The sequence below is a fragment of the Balaenoptera musculus genome, chromosome 4, assembly GCF_009873245.2.
Source record: "Balaenoptera musculus isolate JJ_BM4_2016_0621 chromosome 4, mBalMus1.pri.v3, whole genome shotgun sequence".
Classification (NCBI taxonomy): Eukaryota; Metazoa; Chordata; class Mammalia; order Artiodactyla; family Balaenopteridae; genus Balaenoptera; species Balaenoptera musculus.
The window spans coordinates 89,437,943-89,461,487 of record NC_045788.1 but is presented as its reverse complement, the minus strand read 5'-3'; the positions used below and the strand labels follow the sequence as shown (position 1 = coordinate 89,461,487).

The 23,545-nt window shown below is 42.0% G+C and overlaps 2 protein-coding genes across 2 annotated transcripts in view; one reads left to right on the top strand and one right to left on the bottom strand.

Moving 5' to 3' along the window:
• The window catches only part of MYH15 (myosin heavy chain 15), a 198,963-nt gene extending 177,726 nt beyond the window's left edge, over positions 1 to 21,237 (bottom strand). Inside the window, 9 exon segments of the mRNA XM_036851779.1 lie at positions 4,659 to 4,754; positions 4,832 to 4,895; positions 7,989 to 8,081; positions 9,892 to 9,985; positions 11,242 to 11,269; positions 11,911 to 12,058; positions 13,521 to 13,670; positions 17,078 to 17,184; positions 21,150 to 21,237. Coding sequence (XP_036707674.1) covers positions 4,659 to 4,754; positions 4,832 to 4,895; positions 7,989 to 8,081; positions 9,892 to 9,985; positions 11,242 to 11,269; positions 11,911 to 12,058; positions 13,521 to 13,670; positions 17,078 to 17,184; positions 21,150 to 21,237 — 868 coding nt within the window.
• On the top strand, positions 16,013 to 16,916 carry LOC118894967 (pancreatic progenitor cell differentiation and proliferation factor-like). Its single transcript, XM_036851780.1, is given in 2 exon segments — positions 16,013 to 16,436; positions 16,439 to 16,916. Coding segments are annotated over 2 exon segments (633 nt in total). The 5' UTR covers positions 16,013 to 16,027; the 3' UTR covers positions 16,663 to 16,916.
• Positions 21,238 to 23,545: the final 2,308 nt, after the last annotated feature.

Here is a 23,545-nt window from a genome sequence, read left to right as displayed (position 1 = left end):
TAGTGCCTCTATGCCACATCACCCGTCATTACCTGTTCCTCAGTGCTGCCGTGTACAGCTGAAGAGGTTGTGCACTGCCCAACTTCAGAAAGAATCATTCACATAGTCTATGGTTTGAATTGCATTCTCTGGAGTTGGGAAGCACACAATCTGCACAATCATACACACATCTTATGCCCGCTAATAACCAGTGGGGAGAAAGTGAGTAAAGATATGAGACTAGTTCAAGAGAGACTTAATGGGTAAAGAGGGTAAACTGAATATGCTCCAGAATAGGAGGTCCAGACTCTGACCATTTCCTTCCCCAGAGGCATTCAGGGCACCAGTAGACATTCTCAGGCGCACCTCTTGGCAACCACCACTGTGTATTACTGTCACTTTATGGAGTGAGTTCTCAGAGTATTAGGCAAAGTGTCAAGGATTCTAAGAGTCAAGGACTTGTTTCCTGACCTCCCCTCCTGAAGTTTACACAACAGTTGAATAGCAAGAATGAGCATGATAAATAAATATAAAGAAAAAAATCAAATAAAAGAAGAGAAAAAGGAAGATATATGCCAGACCAAGATATACAGATGATGTTGAGAACTAAAGGATTTCAAGGAGCCTTATCTGAAGGGACTGGGGAAGTGGGTTCTAGCTGTACCTGGAACAAGGATCAGCCTTAACTGAAAGGAAAGGGGAGATGAGATCTTCCAGGCCAGGTAGAGGTTAAATGAGGACTGGCTCTGGGATGACACATCACTCCATTTCCTTGGCTCCTTCAGTGGGTGGCCAGCCTCTGCTGTCATTTTTCACACCCGATTCATTTGTCATACACAAATGCTCCTATTTTTGGAAATTTGGACACAGTCCTCATACTGCTAAGCTCTGCCCTCTTGTGTCACTCCTCAGGACACTCTAAAACTCTTCTTTGGCAGCCATGAATAGAAAGAGTTTAAAATTTTTAAATACCCCCAAAGAATGACAATTAGTGCCATAAACAAATGAACTGACAATACCCAACTTGCACCACCAGATGTCAGCCTTTGTACACTAATCAATTTCAGCAGCCCACAGACTGACCAAAGTACATGAATTCATGATAAGCATGAATTTTCCATAGCAGCCCAGTCTTCAGATGGTTCTATTAGTAAACAGAGAAGCTCCAAAAAATCTTGCAGTCACTGTTGACACTCACATTGGACCCTATGTGTCAGATACCCTGCACAGCATAGAAATGAGTGTCAAGAATGTTAGATTTGGCAGGGCTAGTCAAAGGAAGACCAAAAAAAACAACAACAAAAAAAACCCAAAAACAACCTGTTCCAGGGCTAGGTAGAGGGAAGGTGGGAAAGAGAGTAGATGCTGCTTTCTTATCACCAGCTGCACCCATGGCAAAAATAACTGTCCAGTTTGTAGAGCTTTCTCCATTTGGTGAGAACAATTTGGAGTTGAAGACCATGTAGTCAAAATGCTGCTGGATTTATACCATACTTCATCTAGGCATAATGGGCTGGGGGGGATTGTTCCCCATCAATTTGCTCACCTGGATCTCCAATCTCATCCCACAGTCACTCCTGTGGGAGTACCGTTGTCCTCAGTGACAGATGCAATACCTTTGAAATCCAATCAGCTTGTCAATCTCCCCTTCCAATGACTTTCCATAGCACTCGAGATGTAAACTCTCGTCATAACCTGGAAGGTGCTGCTTGGTCTGACCCAGCCTATCTGCCCGTACATTACACCCTCCACCCCTCCATTCTGCCCCCCACGATGGCCATTGTTCTATTCCAAGAATAAACCAAATGCATTCCTGCGTCAGGGCCTTTGCACTCACTGTTACTTCCTCCTGGAAATTTCTTCCTGGAAATCTTTGCCTACTTGTTCTCTTACTCATCCAGGTGTCTGGAAAAACATTGCCTTCTTCTTCCCCGCCACCTCCCTTGCCAAGAAGCTTTCGGGATCTTAGTTCCTTAGTTCCCTGACCAGGGATCAAACCCGGGCCCCTGCAGCAGGAACATCAAGTCCTAACCACTGGACAGCCAGGGGATTCCCAAAACATTGCCTTCTTAGAGAGGTCTTATCTGACCCTTCTATCTAAAATATAACCTCCTGGGGAGTTCCCTGGTGGCCTAGTGGTTAGGATTCCAGGCTTTCACTGCCGTGTCACCTGGGTTCAATCCCTGGCCAGGGAACCGAGATCCTGCAAGCTGTGTGGTGCAGCCAAAAAAATAAAATAAAATAAAATAAAATAAAATAGCAAAGGAAAACATTAAAAAGATGAAAAGACAACCCTCAGAATGGGAGAAAATATTTGCAAATGAAGCAACTGACAAAGGATTAATCTCCAAAATTTACAAGCAGCCCATGCAGCTCAATATCAAAAAAACAAACAACCCAATCCAAAAATGGGCAGAAGACCTAAATAAACATTTCTCCAAAGAAGATATACAGATTGCCAACAAACACATGAAAGGATGTTCAACATCACTAATCATTAGAGAAATGCAAATCAAAACTACAATGAGGTATCACCTCACACCAGTCAGATTGGCCATTTACAAACAGTAAATGCTGGAGAGGGTGTGGAGAAAAGGAAACACTCTTGCACTGTTGGTGGGAATGTAAATTGATACAGCCACTATGGAGAACAGTATGGAGGTTCCTTAAAAAACTAAAAATAGAACTACCATATGACCCAGCAATCCCACTACTGGGCATATACTCTGAGAAAACCATAATTCAAAAAGAGTCATGTACCACAATGTTCATTGCAGCTCTATTTACAATAGCCAGGACATGGAAGCAACCTAAGTGTCTATCGACAGATGAATGGATAAAGAAGATGTGGCACATATATGCAATGGAATATTACTCAGCCATAAAAAGAAATGAAATTGAGTTATTTGTAGTGAGGTGGATGGACTTAGAGTCTGTCATACAGAGTGAAGTAAGTCAGAAAGAGAAAAACAAATATCATATGCTAACACATATATATGAAATCTAAAAAAAATTTTAAAATGGTCTAAAGAACCTAGGGGTAGGACAGGAATAAAGATGCAGACATAGAGAATGGACTTGAGAACATGGGGAGGGGGAAGGGTAAGCTGGGACGAAGTGAGAGAGTGACATGGACATATATACACTACCAAATGTAAAATAGACAGCTAGTGGGAAGCAGCTGCATAACACAGGGAGATCAGCTCGGTGCTTTGTGGCCACCTAGAGGGGTGGGATAGGGAGGATGGGAGGGAGACGCAAAAGGGAGGAGAATTGGGGATATATGTATATGTATAGCTGATTCACTTTGTTATAAAGCAGAAACTAACACACCATTGTAAAGCAATTATACTCCAATAAAGATGTTAAAAAAATAAAATAAAACAACATCATCCAAACCCCATTTCACTCCATCTCCTCACCCACTTTATTTTTCTCTATAGACCTACCATTCTCTGAAATTATATATTTCTTTGTTTGCTTGTTTGTTACCGTCTTCCATACTAGAATGTAAGCTCACGAGGGCAGGGACCTGTGGGTCTTGTTTACTTCTCTATCCTCCATGCTTAAAAAGCAGTGTATACATAGCAGCCCCACAATAAATATTTGTTGAGTGAATACAGGAAGTCCGTTCTCTTACCCTACAAGTTGCTTTTCCATTTCTGTTCATGGCACTACTTTTATCCTAGTCAAATTACCAAACTTGGGAGTATTTTTGACTCAACACTTTCCCTCATTTCTACATTTTATCGTTGCCTAGACTTTTCTATTCTTCCATGAGCCCATCCCCTTGCCCTCTATTCCCACAGACAGTGCCTTAGACAACTGTCTTGTCATCTCATCCTGGGACTATTGCAATCACTTCCCTCAGTATTTCTGCCTCCAGTCTATCCTGCCCATCACACCAGCCTAACTGCCACTGCCCTCAACAAATTACGACCTCCTATTACCCCATCCCGCCCCACAAAACACAGGAACACACACACATACACACACTCACACACACACATGCACACAACACCCTCCCAACTTCCTGAGTTCAGACACCATCAGAATAAAATCTCTACTATTCCTCTATGAAAATCCTTTCCTCCAGTTCATCTGGTCTCTCTGTTCCCTGATCTTGCCTTACCTTTTCCTGACATTGCGTACACTGTTCCTCTTACCGGAAATACCCTCCACACATTACTCTGGTTACATCCCCTTCCCAATCTCCGTATCCCAACCCAAGTCCTCCTTTCTTTATAAAACTCCCATTAACCACTAAACACCATGGTGATGTCTCCCACCTCTGGCCTCTGGTCTCTAGCACCCACTTAAATGATTACTGGTTTTAATCATTTAAGGCTTTAAAATTATCTAATGCTTTTTACACACACACACACACACACACAAGCACGTGTGCACACATGCATACACACACATTCATTTACCTCTGCTGGGCATCCTACCCACCTCCAAATACTACCAAATAGAAAAAAAGTGCTACCATTTACTCTCTACCCATGTAAAATTACAGAACATTGGTTCTATAATTGGTTCAATTTCTTAAGTTTTAGGATGAACAAACTGAATCCTAAAGAGGCTAGGAGACATTAAACAGCACTTTTCCAGTTCCAGTAATCTGACTATTGTCTCTTGTTTTAGAATGAACTTCAGCTCCAGAATAATACACTTACCATGAAGTTCTTTTTTCCCAGACAGAATTTGATAGAATATATGGTAGTTCCTCTCTCCAGGCTGCTGGAAAACCACCCGGGATTTTTCAAGCAAATCTGCATGATGAGACATGAGTAAAGATTCAAACGTAGGTGTAGAAGAAAAGTAATTAGACAGTGCTGTGGCTACTTACAGTTGTCGATGTCTGCAGATGACAGCTTGCCTCTGGCACAAAAGTGCATCCCGATGAACTTGCCCTGGGTGGACACAGAACACAGTCTCCTATTGAAACATTCCAAGCAGTTGCAATGGCTTCATTACACACATCACTCCCAAAGTGATTACTTGCCCCAAAGTTAAAAAAACGCAACACGGGTCTGTGATGGCACCAGTTAATGTCGAGAGGCAGCTGGGGTGTCATCAGGACTAGCCGTGGTCCTGGAGTCTAGCCTCAGACCTGCTGATTGCTGGCTGTGTCTTCTTTTTTTCTTCTTCTTTTTTTTTTTTTTGAAGTGCAGTTGATTTAAAATGTACTAGTTTCAGGTATACCGCAAAGTGATTCAGTTATACATACATATATATGTATGTGTGTGTGTGTATATATATATATATATATATATATATATATATATATTCTTTTTCAGATTCTTTTCCATTACAGCTCACTACAAGACACTGAGTATAGTTCCCTGTGCTATACAGTAGGTCCCCATTCATTATCTATTTTATATATAGTTATGTGTATATATTAACCCCAAACTCCTAATTTATCCCTGCCCCCTTGGCTGTTCATTCTTGCGTGCATTATAGAATCTCTCTGGGCCTCAGTGTTCTTATCTAAAAATGAGAAAAATAATATCTGCTTGGCGTATTCTTCCATTTATTAAACAGACATTCGTTGAGCATCTGCTATGATCCAGAAAACCTGCTAGGCACTGGAGATACCATATTAGAAAAGTAGGTGTGTTCATGGCTCTTCTAGATTCTAGGTGTAAGCAGCTAGTGTAACAGCTCTAATGTAGGAATATTTGGTGTGTTTTGAAATCAAAAGAAAAGGCAGTTGTGCAGGAGTGTAGCAAGTAAGAGAAAAGGGGGCAGAAAACGGAGTCTGAGTGTAGGCAGGCAGCAGGCACCATATCAGGTAAACCATGTGGCCACAGGAAGAAATGGGGTTTTATTCTGTGCTGAGAAGACATTGGGAGGTTTTAAGCGAAGAGTAACATGATCTGACTTGTGTTTTAAACACAACTTTGACATGAATAATAGATGGGGCTCCCTTCCTTCCCTGTCAATGAAAAGCCATAAGATAGGATCTAGTGGGGCAGAGAGTCTGCCCAGAAGTGACAGAGCCCAGGTGCATCAAGACACAGCCAAGGAGGCAGTCCAGGGGGCTAGAGCCCGCAGGATGAGGATGTTGGTGCAGAGGGGAAGGCAGACTGGTAGACGTGTACCCATGCGAGGAAGGAATCAGACCAGGACTGCAGCCAGGCAAGAGAAGGAGAGCGGCCAATACAAGGTGATTAAGCCGTTAAGTTAAAAAATGCAGGCTAAAAAAAAAAAAAAAACAAAAAAACAAAAACAAAATGCAGGCTACTGGGAGTCACACACACAAACATACGCATGTATATATATACACATATATGTGCACATATGTGTACCTCTATGCATGTGTACATTGACATATAAATATGTGTATTGTCAACTGAAAAAAAGGCACAACCTAAAAGTTGAGAACTATGTTTATTCGGTGGACTTTCTGAGGGCTTAAGCCCAGAAGACAGCCTCTCAGGTAGCTCTGAGGGGCTGCTCCGCAGAGGTAAGGGAGGTCCCTGGATATATAGGAGTTTTTACAGCAAAAACCAGGTAGTTAGAACATCGAAAGATTACTGCTAATTAAAGAAAATCAGACATCTCAAGTTTATGAATTTAGTGCTTTTCTATGTATGGGAAGATGCAAGGGTCTGGCTCATTGAAATTGTTCCTTTGATATGCACCTTAGCTATCTAGGGCCAATATCTTGCTTTTCTCCAACCTGAATCCCCTCAGGGTGCACAGTGGTGGGGTAGGGGGCGACTGCAGGGGCTGATGGCTTGATGGTTGCAACATCCTTTTTTACTGATATGGCAGGTGACATTCTTCGTTCATAGTATACATACAGAGTATTAATCGAAAGAATTTAACCTGGATTTCTTGATTTTTTGAACCCCCTCTTCTCTTTCCTTCTCCCTTCTTTCCTTCCTCTTTCCATTCATCCATTTTGTTTACTTTGCTTTTCTACTTCTTTCTTTCCTTCTATCCTTCCAACTTTTTTCTTGTTCTTGGTCTTTTTCAGTTGCTTTCTTTCCTTATTTACGTTTCTTTCTACTTACTGTTCTTTTCTTTCTTCCTTTTCTTTTACTCTCTTCCCTTTCCTTTTTCTTCCTTTTTTCCCCTCCCTCTCTTCCATCCTTCCTTTTGCCCTCTCGGTTTTTTGTGTTCTTTTTTCAGCTTTCTTTCTTTCATATTTAAGCGGAAAATCCCTCCACATTCTAACAAATCCCAAATCTAGCAGTTGTTTTATTGCCCAGTATTAGTACCTGCTATGCAGCCGGACATCGCAAGCAGATGTAAGTGTAGTCAGGGCAACTCTAAGGCTTTGGAGGGAAAACAGCCAAATCAGCAGGAGGCTGTTATTTAATTATGCCTAGAGACTCAAACAGGAAGCCTTCTGCAAATTTCCTTGTAATTTATATAGTGGCTCCCAGCCACTCATTCTCGGCATAAAACCGATTAGTGAAGCTTGAGTTTGAAATCCAAATCCTTCTTCTATCATGGGACTGCTATTTATCAAAAGCTACTTTAAAAAGTGCTTTCTCCCCGTGCCCCCCAAAAAAATCCTCAATGAAAAATATGTGGGGGCAGGGAGGCCATAGGCAAGAGTAGAAACAATAATTGTAGTAAGTGAATTTGGAAGTGCTTACTAAAATGACTTATTACAAGGAGTATAGGAAATTATGAAGGAGAAAGTATTTACAGATCTGTAAAATGTACTAAAATATAAAACATTATTAGAATTTGCTGAATGAGCTTCCCTACTGGGAGTAGAAAGGAATTTGAAACTATTAAGATAAATATTTTCTTCCTGAAACTGACCAAACAGCAGAAGCTTCTCAAGTACATATTTCTATGTATTTTTAATTGTCTTAATGATGAAACTGGCGGACTTCCTTGAGGAATCTAATATTATGAACATTAATCAATAACCTTCTTTGATGTTCTAAAAATTTTTTTGGATCTGTGTGCTCAGGTATGAATTTTACCATTTGCTAAAAACTAAAGACTCTGATATATTGCTCAATCAGGTTACTTACAAAGCGAGAGGAGTTGTCATTTCTCAGGGTTTTGGCATTTCCAAATGATTCCAAGACAGGATTCACTCATTTGATTTGATTTTGTAGAGTCCCCTGGGATACAGGTAGGAGAAATACAGCTGATGAAACTTTTCCCAGAATTCTGTAATATGGCAAGCCCTCCATATCCAGGTCAAAACTCATTCTTGTTTAGGTAACCAGTAGCCAAAAACTACTTCCAAATTTGGTGATGAAAGGTTATTTTGGAATGGGAACTCAAAAATAGATGGATGAAAGATTGATAATATATGACGCCCCATGACTTTTGTGGCAGTTCATTTATTTGCAATGCTTCTCTTTTGGTTGGCATTGGCCTGAGTAGGAAAAGAAAACTGATATTTTACCAAAGTAAACAACAACAACAAATACCATAGCCTATTTCCAAACTTCGTTCCATATATTCCCCCTCATTGCTAATCTGCCTCTCTTCCCATTCAATCCTCACACCTGGAAATTTATCCAAAAATAATACAGCAGACGCGGCATTATTAAATTACATTTTTGCTTGCTATTATTCCTAAGTAACCTAGAGGTTCATACCAAGCAGTGACTTGAAATGGTATTATTGGTCTTGAATTTGAATCATATTGGCTCTGGCTGATGGGCCAAAGCAGGTCACCTACACTGAGCAAGTCCTAATGACCACTTAGCACCTAAACTGCAACATAGCTTTGTTTTTTTCCAGTCAGCCTCAAAGATACATTTTATGGGGGGCATTTCATAATACATGGTATTTAAGAATTTATAGATTTACAAATACTATATTCCTTCTATATATTATGGGTCTACTGTCCTTTAAGTAAATAAAAGGGCTATATAAGCAAAATTTTTCACAGAACTTTTATGTATTATGTATTGTGTTATGTATTATCATCGGGCTCAACGGTTAGACCAAACAAACAAATGCACACAAAACAACCTAAAATGTACACACAAATGAAGTAATATCTAGTGAATAATAGAATTCAATGATACCTAGAGAAATCAATCAAATTCAGGAATGTGGTGGCTGGAAAGAAACTTTCTATGGTGTGGAAATTGGACTAGATTGCTATTTTGATATACTTCTTATCTTGCAAATACAGCAGGAAACATCTAGGATCATACTGAAAAAGCAAAGCAGCAATGTCAGACATAGATGAGAGGCTCCAACAGCTCAGTAACTCATTGATTTTGAGTTTTGCTCAGCACTATCTAATCTTATTTTGCATACCAACTCTCATGGTCTAGGTATCCTCAGATTATTACCATCAACCTGTTAATGGAGCTAAACAAAGTAAGCAAAAGCAAAAATTACCAAGGATAAAAATAATTAGAGAAAGAGAGAAGGTAAAGTTTTCAGAACCTAGAATGTGATTGAAGTTGAGGGTACATCCATTGGGCATTTGGGATTTGGTCCAGAAGTTAGTGGTAAAGGAAGCAGAGTTCTTTCTATTGGTACATATTTGAGGGATTCTGACATCTCACAGTAGCTAAAGAAATACCACAAAGAAGATATTCAATATTAAGAAATATCAAAAGTGGCCATTCAAGGCATTGGTAACCCTAGTTTTGGGGGAACGTGGTTTGGATCTTAAGTAGTTAATTCTCAGAGGGTCCAAGCAACAAAGATCAGGCCAGTAAATGCCCCTTGAAACAGATCTGAAACAAATTATGTAATTTAATGTTTTCGGGTTATTGGTTCAGAGTACTTGATGATCCTTCCAAGAGGCAAAGGAAAAATGGGGAAAAAGAATTTTCTATAATTTTTTAATTGTTCTATGGTGCAGTTTCCTCCTTTCTCCCCATAAGTGATCGGGGCAGAGCCTCCATGATTAGCAGATAGGGCCACCCACCTTTTCTGCCAAGATGTATAAACACTTACTGGCTTTTCTCTGGATTCACCCGTGGTTGCTATGGTGGCAAATTACTAGATAATATGTTTGGTGTTCACAGTCTTTCCAGCACCAGATTCTCCTCTATGATTGGAAATTCAATGACACAGTTAACTGGTTCAGATTATAAATGCAATGAAAGATAAATAATTTTAACCATATAAACTAAGGCAAGAGGGAAAGTTTTATAGAAAAGTGGAACTTAAGAGGGAACTTGAAGGAGATGCAGACATTTAGTTGGTTGGGAGAAGGAGAAGGACATCTCAGGCTGGAAAAATATCATGAGCAAAAATCTGGAGTAGGGAAAGATCAAAGACTTTATAAAAATAAGAAGCCTGTTCCTCATGGTCCTGTTAACAAAAAGCTGAAGAGTATCTTTGCTAATTAGAGATAGGTCTCCTCACCACCAACTGTTCAAGAGATTGTCACATATGAAGGCTACCATCACATGGACCTGGCCTTTACCTTTGATAATCAGCTAACTTTGTAATGTGGAGAGGACACAACGGTGAATTTATAGCCTCTCACCCAAAGCGTCATAGGATCAAGGCCTGCCTTTATCTGCCTGAAACTCCAGAAAATAGTCTATCCTCTCTGCAAAGGGCTGAACTTTAACCACCCTTCTAGCTCTAAGATTCTGAGACCTATTATTTTTCTGGGGATGGCTGAAGCCAATGGACAGCCCACCACATGAGGCGGCATCATCACTGCATAGGAAAGGCAAGAACTTGAGCATTTGACTGCTTCTCGAGTCCCAGCCTCTCCCCTCAGCCACCATACTGACAGTTCACCTGGCCAGCCAATGCTCTTCCCATCAAAATTAACATACAATATGGTATCAGTGAAATCCTTTCCATCCTTCTTCTTCACTCCCTTTTCTTGTCCCTCTAAGCCTCACCATCTTTTAGTTCCCACTACTTAATGTACCTTGGCCTGCCCCATTCTGGCTGCTCACGACAGCATGTTATCTATTCTGTGGTCATACCCACTGGACTTTCAGTCTTTCCGCCCAGTTAGCCAGACCAGAGAACTTTGAAAATGATCATTTGGACAGGGAGCTCTCTCCATCAAGAAAATGATTAAGACCAGCATGTGCACCGCAGGTTCCAAAGGATCTTCTAAAATGGGAGGCAGCCTAGTTGGCACCATATTTGGCTAATCACTGACTAAAGTGTTATGACAATTTCCTATCTTACTCTTGCCTAGAATGTATTTGGTATCTAAAGAACAACAATTCAAAGGCAGTGAATTTATGTTTCATATCCAGTGAAATGTAAGTGTCTGTTTCGATTGAAACTCTCACCGCTGGCCAAAAAGAAAAAGCAAGGCAAACACTTAACGTGAAGAGTACAGACTGATTCTTTCAATCTACAAAAGAAAGGAAAATGTCAGATCATTCTTCTACCAGAGCTGCCATGTGTTGGCATGAACTTATTCAAAATTTCCTTGGTTACGGTTTGAAGTCAGACACAAGGAGAAGGATTTGCTCTGTATACAGTTAGAAAAAAATACCATTTCAATGGTACAAAGTAAAATAGATTTTCTCTTGACTCTATGTAGGCCAGTCATAAGATCATACAAATTCTATCACTCTTTCCTTGCTCCAAATACAAATGGTAAATGACGAATGGTTGACATATCGCTATTTTAAGCCTTTTATTAAGCCTAGTGTAATAATAGCTACAGAATAACCTCTTGTGCCAGACATTCTAGCAGGTACTTTTTGTAATAAAAGCTGACATCTACAGGGGGCTCACTCTGGGCCAGACACGGCTGAGCACTTTCAAGGCATTATCTCACTTAATTTGATATGCGAGCTAATCGTCCCCATAACCCTAGGAGGTAGGCCCTATTTTGCCCACGTTTTATCCAGAAGGAAACGGAGGCTTCAAGTGATTAGGCAACTATAAAGGCCATGCTCCGCTAACAATGCCTACCTGCCTCTTAGTGACACGGAGAAAAAGTAGATCAGATATTTTTACCCTTCATTTTGTAGGGCAGCCACTTACTGTGAAGCATAACCTGAAAGGCATTACTGGCCACAGCGAAGATGTGAGGGGGAGCCTCTGATCGCCTCTTCCCTTTGTAGACAGCTTCCACTGCTCTGTGTTACACTGGAAGCCACTTTTGAGGGTTGATGCTCACACAGGAGAGACCCTGACAGAAGATCAGACAGAAGACAGAAGATCAGAAAAGATTTCCGAAAACAAGTTAGGAATACTTCCAGGTTTGTCAGCTCTTTCAATGTCAGGTAACATTTGCTCGAATATTTACTTATAAAGGAACTAAAAGAAAGAGAGCTTTTGGATTCTTGCACAGCAGGGACTTCTAATAGGAAGAGACAGAACCAGATTAGAGTAACAAGGGGGCCTGGGATTACCTCTCCCCTGGGAGATCTGTCAACCACTAACTTGTCTGACATACACACACACACACACACACACACAACCTTTTGAAGACAAGGAGGACGCTGCCAGCAGGCTTGTTGATTTTGGTAACCAGCTCTCAGGCATTTGAGGCCCAAAGCGAATCTGTGCCTCAGCAAGATTAGGAACCTGATGCTTAAGGCACTGGGGTAGTAGCTCATGTGGGTCACTCAAACCGTGGTGGCTGGACCATGGCTATGATATGTGCACGTCTTAACCGCCAGAACCTGTGAACGGGATCTTATTTGGAAAAGGGGTCTTTGCATGTGTAATTAAGTTAAGGATCTCGGGATGATATCTGGATGGGCCTTAAATCCAACAGCTAATCACCGTATAAGAGACGCACAGAGGAGAAGGTGATGTGGAGATAGAGGCAAAGATTGGAGTGACTCGGCCACAGGGAATATGCCAAAAGCCACCGGAAACCGGCACAGGTAAGGAATGATTCTCCCCTAGAGGCTCCAGAGGGAGTGTGACTTCTGAGTTTATTTGATCTTGGACTCCGGCCTCTAGAACTGTAACAGAATAAGTTTCTATTGTTTTAAGCCACCCTGTTTGCGGTAATTTTGTTACAGCATCTTAGGGAAACAAAGACAGTCACACCGTAAATCAGAGCGTCCAGGAGCAAGCTGGCTGCATGGCAAGGCTGCTATAGCAATGGGTCCCAAATGCCATCATCTTTGCCTAATCTGCTCAGTGCAGCTCCTGCTGAGTAGATTCTGAGTGAATTAAAGAAGCTGAGCAACCAATCATCACCAATTTAATGAGGATGAAAAAAAATTATTCCATTTATTGAGCACTAACTAGGTAACAGGCACTGAACTACATGCTTTACATTCTCTTAATTCATCCTCCAAGCTACCATGGAGAGACAGGCATTATTATCCCACTTTACAGATAAGGTGACTTCAAGAAGAAAACTACTAGTAAGAAACAGAGGTGGCATTTGCACACGGGTCTATCATGCTCCAAGCCTCATGCCTTTACTTTAGGATGAAAACCTGTGGGAAGGGATATGAATACTGACCAAATAAAATTGGGGAAACGCTAAGATAATGTCCCTTCCCAGTGGGCATTTCTCAAGGATTATTCTCATATGAGTATGCTTAAATTCAATATCTTTTTCACCCAAAAGACGGCTGGGACATCACCAATGTGATGTCAGCATTCTGTTTCAGGAGTGAAGCATATACGCGTACATAGATCATCCAATGGTTATAGCACCTCTTCAGGGCGTGCAGCACAGATGCTTTATTGAGGCGAGTCAGCATTGCCATGTCTTCAATCATTTCAAACTCTGGGGGATTCATCTGCTGGATTTCGTCCTCCTTGACACTCAGACTCTTCAGAGAAGGGAAAAATGTAAGATATATTCCCCTGTTTCTTCTATGCTCATTCATTTTTGCCATGCATTGAGAAGAATTTTCAAGGAGTTAAGAAAAAGATGCCTCACTAGAGGATGGAGCCAGAGGAAGTTAAACCAACCTGTTTTTTCCAAGAAACAGGTGTTCCTCCGACTCATGTTCTCTCCTTGCCCGAAGATAAAGTTTTTTTAAAGTGTTTTTGTTGAATCAAAATTTTCTAAATTGCAGTGCCCTGATCCTGTGGCTCCTCAGACTCTGATTGCCCCTGAGAGAACACACATTATATTGCACATGATCTAACCCCTCTCTAGATGTCTCAGCATATCCTAGAGGTTTAGAAGAAGGAATTTAGAGTGAACGATCAAGGAGGCAGACTCATCCTTCCAGACTTAGTTTAAGACCTATTCTCTTCCTCAAACCTTCCCCAACTCCCCCAGCTCATTATTTTTCCTTCCTTAAGTCTTTTACCATATACATAACCTGTACTATCTTGATAGTATTAACTCTTGTGTATGTTTTAATAAGTGGCTGTGTTAAACTATTTCCCAGCTAGATTATAAGCATTTTAAGAAGTAGTCTAGATGTTTTCTTCTTCTAAAGTTATTAAAGCCCTTATCACAATGCTAAGGACATAGTAGGTACTCAATAAGTATTGATATCTTAATTAATATGGCTGCATTGCTACTACCAAATACTTGCTTAGAGTTACTCTCAGAAGTTTCCTAACCTCATTTCCTAGAGCCCTTTTCCTTGATTAATGCATATTGGTGTCAGCTGACTGCTCCATTTAATCCCAGTTGGTAATAGCTGCTTCTTCTGAGGCTTCCACACTCTCAATATTCCTGATCTCATTCCTATCCATGGTCTTCTTTGACATTGTTCAAACAGTAATCTTCTTTCTTTTGAGTCCCTTTCAGTTTCCATATTTCATGGACTCCTTCTCTCCCGTAGAACATAATCAGGTCTCTTACATCGAAAACCTCCCCTCAGCTCTGATTCTATTTTTCTCTCCTTTCGTTACCAACTTTAAGTATTACTCTCCACCCACTGGCTTTATTGCCTTTGTTAATGTTACAAAGACCAAAGGTGATGGGAAGTGTAGTCACTTCTAACATCAGGAGGAGGAAGCCTGGAGCCAGGGGGATACAGAGTGGGGCTGGGGGGAATGGGACCTCCATTAGATGGTGAAAGGTCAAGCAGAACAAGACCACCCACCTTTAGACTCCTCTTTCTACATCATTAACTTATTGCTTTCATGTTCTTCTTCCTATGATTTCTTTCATAGTTGTAACCACATTATATTCACAAATCACCATAAATGCTGTTAAAAAGACAGCAGTTTTAAAAAATGTGCTCAGAACAAACTTCTCATCTAGAGGCCTAATAAAATTGAACTGGACACAATCAAGAAAGTGAAAAGACAACACACAGACTGGGAGAAAATAATTGAATCCCTTAGTTTCCTTATTTAAGACATTCTGAATTTTTCCCTTGCCTAAATATGTATATTCCTATTGATAAGGACCAAGTTCTGCCCTTAATTCCATTAATTAGTTATAAAATCTACCTAACTTGTGATTTTTTAAATGTACAGACACCATCAGGAAGGCATATAAGACACCATAAGTGGTAGTTTTTGAGTGGCCTCCAGAATTTTACAATTCAGATGGCAATGCTTTATATCATAAATTGTCTAAATACAAAGATAAGGGCATGAAAAAGACAAACTTTCTTGATAATGATCGTACCTGTTTGTTACAGGATGTGGCTTGTTATGGAGTTGGGAAGGGCAGAATTGGAAGGAGATTGGTGAATTGCATATGGGCAGGAAATCATCTGTAAAATCTATAATGAAGTGTTCATCCAAGTCAGGGCAGAAATAGGGCCCAATTCTCTGCCATGGAGCTGGCAGGCACCTGAGGTCAGTGATGCAGGCAAAGGTTCTGAGAGTAGGCTGTCTGTACAATATTGCCCTGTTGCTCTGAATACCTTGGTGACAGGGAGAAGGGGTTGGGGACTGTTACAGCCTCGCTACACATTCTCTCTCTGACCCCTCACAGTCTAACTTATGCCCCAACGCTTGACCTAAGCTTCTCTTTCAAAGGTCATAGGTGACCTCCTAATTCTGAAGATCAAGGCTCTCTCCGAGCCCTAAATCTCTTTCTCTAGCGTTTGACATTACTGACCATTCTCCCATTTCTCGGATCCTCTGACACTGTTCTATTTTTATTCAGATTATCCCACTCTTTCCTGATCCTACAAACATAGCTTGCTTCACAGTTCCTAAGGTCATTATTGACTCCAAGAGGCACCTTTAAAAAAGAACTTGAAATACGATGGAAGAAGTGGAAAAAGTTGTGCATTCTAGAGTCAATGAGCTTTACCACTGGCAGCCGGTTTACTCTGATTCTTCAGTGTTCGTCATTACATCTTTGACAGTTAAGTGGAGGAGCTTCTTAAAGATTAAGGAGGGCCCCGCGCGTCTGGGTCGTGGAGCCGTCGGCCGCGGTCTCCTGCGCAGATGGGCTCAGTGGCCTAGCGCCCCGGTCCCCGCCGTCCGTGATCGAGCGCCCAGGCCCGCGAGGGGTCGCCGCCGAGGTTTCCACCAGCCCACAAGCGAGAGCATGGCAGCCATCCCCTCCAGCGGCTCGCTCGTGGCCACCCACGACTACTACCGGCGCCGCCTGGGCTCCACTTCCAGTAACAGCTCCTGCGGAAGTGCCGAGTACCCTGGGGAAGGCATCCCCCGCCCCCCGGTCTCCCCAGAGCTGACCCGGGACACTGGTGGGCTAGCTTCTTTTTCGGGAGGTCCACTCTCCCATTCACGGCCACAGTGTTGGAGTCCCCAGAGCACTCAGAACCAGCCCCGGCCTCCAGCGGCATGATCACCTGTGACCTGGCTCGGGAAGCCGTGGGGAAGCAGCAGCCTGGCGGCCAGCCTGGCCAAACCAACTCCAGGCCCCCGTCCTGAGTGGCCACCCCACCAGCTGCCGGGCTTCCTCCCAAGGCGCTAGGCTCGTCAGAGCCCCCCCCCCCCCTTCCCCTCCCTGAGAGAGCAGGCTGCAGCCAACAGAAGCAGTTGGGTTTTTAATATCAAAACAGCAAAACACCAAAAAGGAAGTTGAGAGAACTCCACTCTTTACTATCCAAGCCACATGAGAGCCTTCCCGGCACCCCCTAACCTGTGCCTTGCACCAAGTAGAAAATAAACTCCAAGCAGCCAGCTAAAAAAAAAAAAAAAAAAAAGATTAATGAGTTTTCTAAAGTGTATCAGTGGCATCTCCTACCCCAGGTTTTTAACAAAACAATTGGAGAAAGGACACACCTAATTATTAAATTAAATAGAGAACTTAGTCACCAATGGGCTGAAATAAAGATTTCTTTACCTTTCCATCTGTTGTCTCAACAATTATTCTGCCATCATCTCCACTCCCTTTAATCTCAGCCTCAACATAAGCGTTCTTCACATCATGAATCCAGCATTGCTTCTTCCCTACAGAGGGGAAAAAAGTGGACTTTTAACTACAGTCCCTGTAGGAAATGTATATTGGACACTTTCATACTGATGGACATGGTCTCATTTCTGCTAAGTCTGCTTGTTGACCTGGCGTCACCAATATAGGAAGTTGCAAAGTTAGATAAAATCATGAACGCTCACCCTGAAGATAAACCCACATAAGGACTGTTTAGGAGCAAGAAGCGTTTCAGCAAGTGGAGATTGGGAACATTTTGCTACAAGACGTTTACCTGCCAAAGCCTTACCCACCCCTCCCAGTCCCCACACTTACCTCCCACTCACAGCCCCAGGTGCTTGGTGGTTGGCTTGGTGCTCTTACCCTTCCCAGCTCCCCTCCAAAAATCTTCCCTCAGAAACGTCTGGTTGCAACTAAGTGAAAATTTAGGTCAGTGGCCATGTCTGTCAGGGTTTCTTTAGACCTTATTTTTAACTTTGGAATGAAAGCCTGCTAAGAGAATTATACGGTAGACTTGGAGGGGGGAGAATTGAGGAGAGAGAATATGGATTATTTCTGTCATACAGCATAACTGATTCATATTATTTTTCCCCATATATTATTTTTCTCTCCCCCTGCCTCCTCAACCCCATGTCTCACGCCTTAGCAAAGCAGCCCTCTGCAAAGCGATCAACCAATAAGAGGCTTTGGGTGACACGAGCCAGAATTCTTATGAACGTCTGAGGCAGCTTCTCTTGGCTTCGCTGGGATGCTTCTCAACTCCTCTCCCACCTGAGGCAGATCGCTAGGGAAGATGAATAAGAAAGGGTCTCTTAAAGGAAAGTGAGTCTTACCAGAAGCTCCCAGAAATCCCCATTCACAGCTCCTCAGGTAGATAGGGGGGAGGGGGCAAGGAGAGCATTTGGCTGGAAGAGGGAAAATCTGAGCCCAGGGCTGTGGGGTGCACAGGGGAGACCCCACTGCAGCCACAGCACTGGCGGGTAGTGCCAACTCCATCCCACCTCCCCAACACGTGAGTGACAAAAGCTAGCGAGCCTCAGCGCTGCAAGATGGGCGGCCTCGCCAGACGCTCTCCCCAGAGGTGGACGATAGGACCTGAGGACTGAGTGTGGAAGAAGGAGGTGAAGCTGGGCAGCACGCAGCCCTCTTCCATCACACTTGTCTCCGAAAAGAATTTCATTGCTCACTACTTTCCTGCCATCACCACCTACACTGTGCTCTCTTTCCCTTTCCCTGGTTACAACCAATTCACCACTCAAACTGCTGGGCGAGAGGATTTTTGTATTCCTATCTGATTGATTTTGCATTTGCTTCTACTTGTTATTTGCATTTTAAATACTGGTTTTAATTGTACTGATCATTTTGGGTTTTTTGCAAAAGCTAATTTGGCTTTGTGTTACGTCTATGAAAATAAGCTTGTTTTTGAAAAGCACCCATTTGCATACATTGTGTGTGCTTAAGGTACTGCATTTTAAACCAAGTGTTATTACTTGAAAGAAACATGGGTACCACCTGGCACAGATTTCCCTTTTGTCATTTTAATTTTTTTTAGAAAAAGAACCTGGGAAGAGATTAAGAAAGTTGTCCACAGTCACATAGCTAATTAGTGACAGTCATTAGAATAATGACACTAGAAATTAGATCATTTACCTCGTAAATCAGAGCTTTTCCACTAAAGCATTCTTCCTCTATATTATATGCTGAGCTTTTTTTCCCTCCAGTTTTTCTCTCAGAAATTATGTTCATCACCTGCCTCATGATTAGCTCTTTCTTTTATCACCTCTGGAAACAGTGGGAGAGAAGAATTTTTGGAAGCACTTACCTACCGGAGACCAAGTCCCAGAGAAGGATGGTTCTGAAGATGAAGTAAATAAACTCAACTTTTAATTCCTTGCATTCTCATGAATAATTGCAAGGATGGAAACATAGACAGCAATGGCTTTGATTCAGGCCACCTGGATTTTAGGCCTGGCTTTGCTAGTAACAAGATGTAAGGCAATGGCCTCAACCCTTTGGGCCTTAGTTTTCTCATCTGTAAGCTCAGGAGGTTTGTCTCTATGATTTCATAGTTTTAGATGATTAAATATATTTTCCAAAATAAAGGTAACACGTGTTTATTGCAAAAAAGCTTTAAAAGTAGAGAAATGTGTAAAGAAAAACATTTTAAAATAATCACCCATAATGGAACAACTCAGAGATAACCACTGTTATCTATCTGAAGCATTTTTTTCAAGTCTTTTTTCTATGATATTAATCAAAATTGAAGTAATACTGTATTCAGTTTTGTAGTTATTTTAACTAGATGGTTTACTTGTTCTATAAAAATCATTTACATTTGCCTTGAAATGGTGTTTTGTTTCTATTTCTGAAAGCACACTTCCTCCCTGACACCCAGCAATTCTAGTTTTCTAGGTATCATAGTAATGCATTGTGTTTATTTTTCACATTTATTGTCTTCTTTGATCCTCATGAAGGAAGGTAGGCAGAGAAAGCATATGTTCCCATTTGAAAGATAAGGCACCTGAGGCTCAGTAAGGTAAAGTGATTTGCTCTAATTATCCAGAAAGCATCAGGAACAGGGAATTTGAACCCAAAACTACTTGCCAAATACTCTTATCACACAGCTTCCATTTGGCCTGAGTTCAAAAAAGCAGACTCCATTGTCTACTAGCCCAGGGGGATGAAAAACTTCTGCTGACTCTCCTCTTTGTGCTGCCAATGCATTTCTATGAGGAAGGATTGTTTGACCAAAAAAAAAAAAAAAATTAGAAATTACATGGATTGTTATATTTTAAGGAATTATTTACAGTGTTGATTCTACTAAAGGTATCATCCAATTATCTCGAATGCTTTGGCATTTTGATTTTCTCCCTGGTACCACTAGGATCTTGTCCCTCATTATCTAACTACTTGCGATAAGCTTCTGCATGACCAGTTCTGACCTCAGGTATAGTTCTGTTATTGTATTTGATTTGATGGATTATAATTAGCTACTCTAAAATCCAATCACAGTAATGACATCCAATGACTGGAAACTGGGAACTGATCCAGGACTGGTCTATGATGGAAATAGAATGTGCTACCTAACTGGCTTGAATTATAATTGGTCATATTAAAGCCTAATGTTGACTAATTCGGAGTACTAGAAAAACTCTCGGTCGGGGTTTAGGCTGTGCTGTCGAATACTTTTTGGAATTGAGATATATAGGTGGCTTGATGCTGGATCACACTGTGAATCTGACTCTAAGTCTCCAATTAACCAGAATTCAGAAGATGGCCATGCAGCCCAGACATGTAAAGAAAGAGGGGGGGAAATGTAACATTTATTTAGAGATTTTAATGTAGTATTCAGCCTTTATCTTATGGGTAAATCCTCATTAACCTTTGTCCTTGCCTATAACTGCCAAGAAATTATTGAGCAGGGTGAGCAAGTCTCCCAATTATCTTCTGTTTAGTGTTGGCTGAGTGACCCTCCTGACCTAGAAGACAGCCAGAGGGCAAAATTCCAGCATCAGCAAATCCTAAAGAGAGCCCAGGACAGCTTCTGTTTCTCCCGCCTTCCTGGAGCCTTTTCCTTCATTCTTCCTACCAGTGTACCAACCCCCCTGCAGTCTCAGTTTCAGCCCCCTCACTCTACTCTGCTATTTACCCACATGAAGAGGCTTCTGAGAAAGACTTTATCTGGGGTCATACCTGGGTTGTCTGAATTATAATAGTGCTCCCTTGAAGAGAATACCTGTTGTAGGGCCAAGTAAGCAGGGCTTGGGCCTGGGTTGCCTCCCAGGCCCTCCTGCTCTTCCTTGCAAACTTCCATCCTTACCCTCCACATCCTGAGCTCCTCAACTGCTCAGTGGTTCATAGAGACAGACTGCACCCCAAGCAAATAAGTTAGGCTCTAGAACTGATGGCTTCTCTCCACTGATCAGAGAGCTGCCGCCTGGAAGCAGTAAAATAAAGTGAAGCCAGCAGGCGCCACAAGTCTTGCCATCGAAGGCCGTGGCCTGGCGCAGAAGCAGCTCGGCCTCACTTCTTCAGAGGAAGGCCGCGGCCTCGCCAAGCTCTGACAGGTCCATCCTCCTTTAAAGTGATCCACCAAATCAGGCTGAGGCCTAAACGTGAACTGAAAGGATTCACTCTGCAGAAGACACGTGTAGGAAGGAACCAGGGGAAAGGAGACATCAGGCACTGAAGTGAGAAACTATTCACCACAGATGGACCAACGAGGGTTAAGAGTCTTCTTTTTCACTACCTCTCTGCTGTGTCTCAAGTATATGACAAAACTGTACACAAGGAATCTTACTCTAGCAGGATCAACTTATCCAGTAGTCACAGAAGGCCCAGTGCCTAGAGTCTATGATGCTTTTAAGGGCCCACAAAACTATTTTAATTTCTTTTAAAAGCAGAAGAAAAATATGAATATAATCTTAATGATATACAATAATGAAACCAGCCTGGATTCTATTAATCAGTCTTTATACCAATACAGTTGTAAAATGCAATTTTTAATACTTTTTGTGAAGGAAGGGGCCCAGAAGGACAAAAGTGCCTACAGCCCATGAAAGTCATAATGCAACCTTAAAGCACAGAGCTCTGACTTTGGTGGGTGGTGGAATGGGGCAGACTGAGAAATGTCGAGCTGTGGACACCACGGCCCTTGTAGGAGTGGAGGAAGGGCTTGCAGGTTATCTAGGTGCATCCAGGTGGATGGAACATCGTTGGCAGATCAGGGCGGCAAAGAGGGGAATGTTCAGCCTTAGAAAGTAAAGGAATAAAAAGGTGAGTACTGCAGCAGAGATGAATGTCTAGAGCAGATGGTATATGAAACTGCTGGCAGACAGACCTTTAGGAAGCTGTCCTGGGGCAGCACGTGCTGAAGGAGGGAAGCAGGCTGTGCGGTGAACGGAGTGAGTGGGTGTAAGGGGTTTATCAGCTCAAGCAAGGCAAGTTCCAGTCTTGGAGGGACTGAGTTGCTGGGCAAATTATCAGGGCTAAATTCATTGAGCATTCAGTCTATACCAAACACTTATTTTATCTTTAATCTGCACACTTTACATTTGAAAATGAGAAGAAGAAATGAAATCTGGGCTATCATGATCCCAAATGAGAGGTCATTCTCTCCAATTGGACAGAAAAGGTCTTAGGCTTTTTCCTCTCCACTCAAGCTTGCACAGCAAGTCTTCTTAGCCCTATTTTATAGATGAGAAGGTAGAGAAGGACGTTCCAAGGTGGCTTAGCTCTGGGACCTCATGACTGAACAGCGCCATGGTCTACCCTGTCCGGAATGAACTGCAATCACTTTCTATTTCATTCGAGGGTGAAAATTAACAAGTCTAATTGTGTATTTTACTGCGCTTAATCTATTCTTTGCTTCGTGGTGACTTGGGTGCATCCATAACAGCACCTCTGGGATCTAAGGAGTGTGGTTTAAAGCAAAGACTGATGGTCCAGGACAAGAGTTAATTTTATCTCTGCCAGAAAATAAGCACGTGACTTGTAGGAAATCACTTAATCTCTCTAGGTTCAGTTTCCCTCCCTACACAAGGCAAGTCCCTATAATCTATAGGGACATTTTTCAAGATAGAAGAAAAGTACTCATGAGAAGCACATGAGCCAAAGCCCAGAGATGGGAAAGGGAGTGACATTGCCCAGGAGAAAAAGATAAAATTGACCTTTCTGCAGGTGAGCATTCAGATTTAGGATTTGTAAAAATAATACTTCATGAGTATTTGAATAGTTAAAATGGAGCTAGATGAAGGAAAGCTCTGAGAGTTAGGCAGAGAAACTTCGGAACAGATTATAGGAAACATCGTAGACTCTGGGCAAGGACATGAGGGGAAGCAGTATTTTAGGAAAATGGCTCTGGCAGCATATTCAGGGTGGATTGGAACGGGGAGAAACCATAGTCAGGGAGATAAGTTGTGAGTCTGTATTTGTGAGAGAATTAAACCTTATCCTCCTCCTCTCACTACGTGTGACTTCCTGGTGACTTGTGCTCAATAGACAGTAGAGCTCAGGAAGTGTATTTTGATATGGAAGATATCCATAAAGTTGTGTGTGGGCGTGTGTGTGCGTGTGTACACATTTCCTGGAAAGATACCTAAGAAACGGGTATGTCTCTGGGGAACAGGATATGGGTGGGAGAAGGAGACAGTTACCCTACACTCTGTACCATTCTGGTCTGTTTCAATTTGTGGCATGTGCATGTACTTTCATATATAACAGATTTTTTAAAGTAGTTCTTATTATAACATCCAAGGATAAAGAGCTCACATCAAGATACAGAGCACACAGCTGTGTAAATCTCTTTCCTAGTCTGGACCACTTAGCATAATTAAAGGTGTAGAAAGCAGCCCTGGATAGGAGGAAACTGCATTGCCAGGA